Source organism: Rhinolophus hipposideros (genome assembly GCF_964194185.1).
Source record: "Rhinolophus hipposideros genome assembly, chromosome: 20".
NCBI classification, from domain to species: domain Eukaryota; kingdom Metazoa; phylum Chordata; class Mammalia; order Chiroptera; family Rhinolophidae; genus Rhinolophus; species Rhinolophus hipposideros.
In genome coordinates, this window is record NC_138066.1 from 3,798,610 (window position 1) to 3,806,177 (window position 7,568).

The 7,568-nt window shown below is 44.5% G+C and overlaps 1 protein-coding gene across 1 annotated transcript; it reads left to right on the forward strand.

Moving 5' to 3' along the window:
* Positions 1–3,969: 3,969 nt before the first annotated feature.
* CDRT4 (CMT1A duplicated region transcript 4) lies at positions 3,970–6,094 on the forward strand (the record flags this gene model as incomplete). Its single annotated transcript, XM_081028067.1, has 2 exons — positions 3,970–4,012; positions 5,616–6,094. The coding sequence occupies 2 exons, from the start codon at positions 3,970–3,972 to the stop codon at positions 6,092–6,094; spliced, it is 522 nt and encodes a 173-aa protein (XP_080884193.1).
* Between the last annotated feature and the right edge of the window lie 1,474 nt (positions 6,095–7,568).

Below are 7,568 nucleotides of genomic sequence, written 5' to 3' on the forward strand. Positions count from 1 at the left end.
TTTATTTTTCCCTTTAAGTAACACCTATTAACATTTTGAAAGTTTCTTGCATTCTAGGGAACACAGCTTAGGAAACCCTGGGTTAAGATAATGTCGTGCCTGTCCTGAGTATGCAAATGGCACTACTTTCACAGCATTATTGGGGGTAAAAGTCTGAGTGGGGTTGACTTGTGCCAGTGCATTCATCTATCAGTCCTGCCTGGAACCCACAAAATCCTTTTGCAAGATGGTTTCCTGAGATAAGGATGCAGCTTGTGGCTACAGACAGAGAGTGAGATTAGCTTTCATGAGAATACCATTTACAGTCACAGTTTTCTTAGCTCAGTCCTTTAAGGCATTGGTTCTCCTTTGATCTAAGTCAGTCAATTCCGGTATTGGCAGGTGGTGGTGGAAATGACCAATTCCTTGGTCATTTTAAGTGTTTAAAGGTCACTGATACGCATAGAATACATGCAATGAAGAATTCTTGAATGAAAATATGTGTCTAAGAACTGCCAAAGGACTGAAATAATCTCCTGTACCTGTTTCTTATCTCTCATGTAGTTAACACTCTATAAATCCCATAAATCTGCAGTGTTGTTCATTAGAATCGAGGTTTGAATTCTGATGCTTGTATCACATCCCATCCCAATTAAATCACAATGTTGGGGCTGGGAGCTAGGCGTTTGAATCTTGAAAAGATCCCTGGTGATTCCAATGTGCAGCAAAGCTGAGGGATCACTGGTTTAGAAGCACATTTATTTCCAGACATTTTATTATAACAACCATGCCTCTGTGAGAGAAACAAGACAGGAATTCGTCCCCATCCTCATCACGTAAGTGAGATAACAGAGGTCCTGAGATGGTAAGGATCATGATCAAGGTCATACATTTGTGGCAGGTTCCAGGGAAGGGTCAACTGCTTTGAATTTATTTAGGCCAAACCCAGCATATCAGACTAGATTCTGGGAATGGTGGGATAAGAGATTGGGTAGGGGAGGGAGGATTGAACATGGGCCTTCGTGTCTGTAGGAGAAACAAGAAAACCTTTCAATGGTACGCCTCCTGCCCCTCCCATGAATGCTATTCCTGTCTGTACACTGCTGCTTTGCTTTTCATTTATAGGGAGACAAAATGGAACCTTTGTGCCAGGGTTGAAGGAAATTATAAAAGCCCACAGCTTGTCTTCAGACTTAATGTCAACTATTTGTCTCCTTTTATTTTCCAACAAACAAGTCCTCGCCATGAGTTTTGAGGCTGTCTCAAAGATCCCCTCCCTTGGTTTTATAGTTTCCTAGTTCCCGCATCAGCAGGTATGAGAAAAACCTGCCATTCTCGAGAGTTATCCTTAGCAGCCACAGAGAGCTGTTGTAGGGGTCCGATAATGATGCTTTCTTCTCAGGTCACTGCCGTGGCTCTGGCTAACGAGTGAGAAGTTTTGAGCAAGAGTGTGGGTTATACAATTGCAAGCTGTGGGGACACAGTCCCAGAGAGCAGTTTCCAGGCTCTCGACCTCACATGGAAAGGTGCTGGCTCAGGTAGTAAATGGCTATCAACTGTGATTGGATGGCCATCAGCTGTGACTATTTGGCCATCAGCTGTAACCAGTTAGTCATTAGTCACTAATATAACTGCTGTGGCTGAGCTAGCAAGGGAGGATTGTAGTTAGCAGGGAATTGTTGGTTGGTTGGCAGAGAAGCGGATGGCGGATTGAGGCTAGCAAGTGGGGTTGTTAGCAAGCGTGGATGCTGGATTGCGGATCATGTGGATCCTACTTCCTGTGTCTTGCCCGGCCGCCAGCGTGACTAGGGTGCAGGAAGATCCCTCATTGGGGTACTGGCAGATGTTTGCTTGCGTGTCTCAACCAGCTGCCAGCGAGACTACAGTGGTATGACTCCCCTATCTATGGCTCCGTGGGTGTTCCTTTTCGGCCTCACCATATCCTGTGTTCTTATGTGGGGAGCGGGACCAGAGACCCTGCATGACACAAGCTCATGTTGAAGCAAACAATTCATTAATAACTGAGCTTCTTTGAAGCTTCAGGGATCATTAGCTAGAAACTTAGAAGGAAGAATAAAAGGAATTATCCAAAATTCTGAAAATACCACCAGCTCAAAACATTTTTCCACCACCTGACATCATTCAGTAACCCTACTGTACATAGGGGAAGAAGTACAAATGCATTCCTAACAGGTCTACACATCTGGAAGGTAAGTCAAGACTTCTCTTCATTGTAAGGTGGACAGATTGGGCTGAGTAACACTTGGATGACAGACTCGATGTTTTTGAGGACTTGGAATGGATGATCTGAAATCCTGAGGTCCCATGGCAGGTCTGAGAAGGAGAATAGGATGTCTCCACTTCCAATTTCCTTTCTTACTATTATGTAAAACTCTCCCAAGGTTACAGGATTATTGGATACATTGTTTTCTTGCCCAGACTCAGAAAAATGATATTGTAAATTCTCCTCAAAATGTATTGTCAAGATTGTTAGTAAGACTTAATAGTAGGGACTCCTGGATCAGAGATTTGATAAAAACTAGTGTTTTTCGGTTTGTTTGTTTTGTATTGTTTTTTTTTTTTGAGAGTATGAATGAATCTCTAAGATGCTATCCTTTGTTAGATGTGTTATAATAAAATGCTGACATTTGTGAATAATTTACTTTAAATACAGTGGAATTTAAGGTTGTCCTGCTGACAACACACTCACTTGCATTCCACAATGGTTCTTTGATTAGGAGAGAAAAGGGGTAGAAAACCTGGGAATTGCTTATCTCAGGGGAGTGTTTCACACATGAGCAAGTCAGCTGAAAGAAGGAGTTAGAGTCATTATTCAGCCCTCAGACCCACTGAATTATGTGGGAGTTAATTAGAAATGCAAATTCTCAGGTCCCCAAAGCAGAGCTCCTGGATCAGATTCATGTGGGGTGGAAACCAGGGGTTTGTGTTTGTGTGTTAACAAGCTTTCCAGGTAATTCTAGTGCTCACTAGAGAAGCATTTCCCAAGAGTGATGGTTTTCAAATGTGGTCTCCTGACCAACACTGCCAGCATTACCTGGGAACTAGCTAGAAACCACCTGAGACTCGTTTTTCATTGGGCACTGGCAGGTGATGATAGAAATGCTTCATGGTACTTTTAAACGTCCAAAGGCCACAGAAATGGCAAACTTGAACATATAAAATAACACGTTTTCGGATAAAAATTCTCAGATGTGTCTTTTCTAGTTTTAGAACTGGAAAGGAACTGAAAAGTTCTCCTGAATCTCTTTCCCATCACTACACTAGGTAGTTAATAATAAAACCTTACAAATCTTCTGTGTTTCCCTCCCCACCTTTGCTTTAGAACACTGGCTGCTGAACCAGCAGTTATGGAGGTGGGGCCCAGCAGTCTGAATTATAGCAAGGCCTCCAGGGACAGGTACCCCTAAGTTCAAGAGCCACGAGACCACTGCGCCCATCAAATTGCCTGCATACAAGGCCATGTAGAGCATGAAGACTTCCCTATGTCAGCCTGTGCCTGGGGTCCTGAAGTTAACTCCTGGCAGCTACCCATCTCAACCAGTGCCAGGCTTAAGAAGCACAACCCGGAGGGCAGGAACTAGACTCACTTTCAGTAACATGACCACACATGGGCTCTGGGAGAGAAGATGGCATGGTTGGGAAGTGGGGACCTATCTTTCTTCACTTTTTCCATGGTCGAACCTCCACACAGCACCCAGGGTGCCCAGAAATCAGTCCTTGAAAGCTCGAAGACCAGAAAGCAGAAGGCCTAGAGACTGACATGATCTCCTGTGCTGGGCTCACCCAGACTCTTTCCTTTCCATGGGAGGTGTGTCCTCATCTCTGAGGGCAGGATCATGCAGAAACCTTTCCCTTGGGATGCCAGGGTCGCTGCTGATCACTTTCTTCTCAGGTCACTGCTGTGGCTCTGGCTAACGAGCGTATTTTTCCAAAGGTACTTGGATCTATGATGTGAAGAACCCTCTAAAAATGAACAAGAGGACTGATGCAAGACAGATGAAGATAGACGAAGGTAGGGTGTGGGATGTTAACAGTGGGAGCTTCTGCTGTGGGGTTGGCTAAAGTTGGAGGATTTTGGGAGGTAGGGTGGGGAGACAAAGAGGTGAGGCGCTGGAGTGGCCACTCATGTTACACTGGGAGAGAGAATATAGTGTGTTAGGGAGGTGGAAGAAGGTTGCTGCTCATTTTGCCCTAGATAGTTTTACACAGTTTTAGTTTCACCTCTGCCAGAGATAAGCAAATGCCCTAACCTGTGAGATCTGTGAATTCTGCATTTGTTCTGAGGAGACAAGGATGAACAGTCTAGTCTGTGCCTGGGAGATTTGAGGCACATTTTCTAGGGAGACGTTGTATCACACATCTTGCTTTCCTCGGGCAGAGTGATACCGTTGCAACATGTTCTTTCCTGACAGATTTGTCCCCAGATGAGCTCAAGCTCCTGAACGCCCATGAGGCAGCCTGGGAATAACTGTATGATCTGCACTGTCTCTTGATTATACCCATTTAGAATGCTTTTTACTGAATTCAGGTTGGAGGTGGCAAGAGAAACCTTTTAATTCCGCTGCCTCCCAAACTCCTACTGAAGTGGCCAAAGAAATATGAAATTGAGGGAAGTACGCACCACTTGAGAAAACAGGGGAAGGTAAAAGCTGCAGGAGAGTAATTTTGAGGCATTTTCCCACTAATGGAGTGACGTTTCAAAGGGAAGAAGGAAGGACTGACCTGCCCTTGATTTCGTATCTACAAACGAATAAGGCTGCTTGGTAAACTAATGGGTTGAATTTCTAGTAAAGCCCCCTCACCCCCAAACACCTAAAACTTCTGGCCAGTGGCTACAATGAAAAGTTTAGGAATTTTGGAGCCCATTGGACTTGAGTCCAAACCCACCGTTTGCTAGTTGTGCCACCTGGTCAGCCTCAGTCTCATCCTCTGTTAAATGGGGATAATATTCATTCTAAGGTGCAACAAGGATGAGATAAAATAATGCAGGTCAGGAGACATAGCCAAAATTTTCATAGTTACCATTTACTGATTACTATGTGCCAGAGACTGTACTAGACTCTTTAAATAAATTATTTCCCTTAATCCACAAGAAAGCCCTATTAAGTTGATCTTACTCTAATCACCATTTTACCCAGAAGGGTTAAGACACTTGCTCAAGGTTCGCAAGGGCTAGTAGAGAAGGAATTTGAACTCAGTCTAAGTGCAGAGCCCATTCATTCAAGCCCTAAGCTATACTGTTCCAACCCCTTAAAATATGCTACTTTATTTAGTCCTTACAATAGGCTTATGGTAACCATTTTTTATTGGTGAAAAAATAGAAGCTCAGAGCTAAACTTTGATGTTATACAAAGATCTGAAACCAAGCCTGCTCGACTCCAAGTTTCCCACTCTTTACTATCATGCTGTTCTTTAATTGATAAACTCTATGGCATGTCATTCTGTCTCCCAACTTTGGATTGGATTTTATTCCCACTGAACTCAAGGGACGGGAAGGGTATTATGCATGAGGGGGAGAAATTCAGAATGTATTTCCAATACCCTCCAATTCTTTGAAGAATTGAATTATTGTCTGAAGAGAACCTCTAAATTGCCTAATTTCTCTTTGCTGGTAGAACTCACAGAAAACATTGGGCTTCCCTTGAAACTGCTTGAAAAACATGACCCTTGGTCAGCCTATGTCACATATACCTCCCCGATGGTGAGAAGACTCATTGAGAAAAGCAAAGCTAGAGAACTGGAATGCATGAAAGCTCTTGAGGAACGTGGACGGACACTGAGGCAGAACAAGTCTTCCAGCGTCATCCAGCTGAGAAGGAGAAAGTCATCCAAGACATCCAGCAACATGGTGTTCGAGGACACGGAGCCCACGTTATCAGTGTGGGATACTTTCTCTGTGCTGGCCCCAGGGCACACTGTTTTCCCAGAGCCTGTACACTTGTATACGGATTCCAGAGAATGTCCCACCGCAAACTATAACAAGATCATCTTCTCTCGAAAACCTATAATGAGGATGCTTCCATACAGCTCACTTCTGCCCAGCAAAGAAAAACATTCGAATGTTTTGCAAGGAGTCTCTGCAGCTATCCTCTGAGATTGTCCAGCAATTAAGCTCCATTTGCCACACATTTCACTATGTCCTTTAAATATGAACTTTCCCCTGCTCGTGTAGAGGTTGGCTGAGATAAACCAGATCAGAATTTGGACTGTGGGTGGGTGGATACATCCCCTCCAGCACCTGGATCAGATGGGGCTGGGAAGCCCCAGGCTCTAGTTCCCACCGTAGATGCTAAGGACCTAACTAGTCCGGGTCCAGGCAGGAGACAGACGTCATACCAGTTATATTACCAGAGATAATTTAATATAAAGAATTATTAACCAGGTAACTGCAAAGGCAGGAAGAGAACATGAAGCTATCAATGGAGGTAGCCCTCAGGAAGCAGTTATCACCTCCAAGGCTGGGGGAACAAAGGGAAGATATTGGACTTACTGAAAGTGAGACCCTTGGAGAAGGGGCATGTGGGCTGAAGGTCAGATTTCTGTGGTGGGGGAGTGAGGATGTTCCTCAGCTGGGGCTGGTGTCTATGAGCTCAGAGGAGAGCCCCTGTGGGGATGGTACCCCTGCCCCTGAGGAGGGGAAGCTGTTTTGGTTGAGGTTGGTTCTGTGAGTTTTGGGAAAACCAAAAATTGGACTCTAATGCTTCTGGAAGGAACTGACACTGCCTGAGTGAACAAGAAGCGTTGCGAGGGGAAAGAGACAGGGATAGGAAGTCAACAGAAATAAGCAGGAAGCAAACCAGGAAGTTCCTTCCTCCTCCTCCAGCCTGGTAGGCTCCCTCTAGCACCCCATGGGCAGAGCCAATCAGGGTGGAAAGCAGGAATGTGGTCTGCAGAATCCCAAGCCCAGCATCTCAAAGTATAGAATAAAAGGATGGACTTGAAGCCAAGAGAAAACTAGCTTAATAAGCAGCATGGTAGGGTTCCCAGGGATCCCACCTTGCTGTTCCTCTTGGCATCTGAACCTCGTATTGAGATGTTTTTGCTTTGGAGGTTTTACAAAGTGGCAGTAGGGACCTAGGTGTCTCCTGCTGAGAAATGAAGGATTTTTCTCCCCTAATACTTCTTTAAGTCTTACCTTGTGGGGTGGAGTTGGTAGAGGAGAAATTCCTGGCTGGACCCCAGTTATTATATGTCAGATCACAGCTAGAACTGGTCCACTCATTCTCTGAGCTCTTCCTAATTGGCCCCAAAGCAAGGAACACTAACCTCAACTCAGTCTCAAAGCAAACAGACTTTGTGTTTAGCCATAAGGGGATCTTGTTATGATGGGCATACCCTGCTGGTCTCAGATTTGGGGTTTATCTTCTAAGCATAGTTCCATTGGTCATTTTTCTTTTCTTTGATCTCACCTGAGTTTCTTTGTTTGGATTTCTGAAGCAGTTAATATCCATCCTGCTTCCCTCACAGAGACTTAGAGGGTGCAATGTGGTATTTGCTATAAATACCATTTGAGAAAATTGTATTTGCCCTACAAATGCATTCTCTCCATCCCAGTGTGTCGTGGAAAC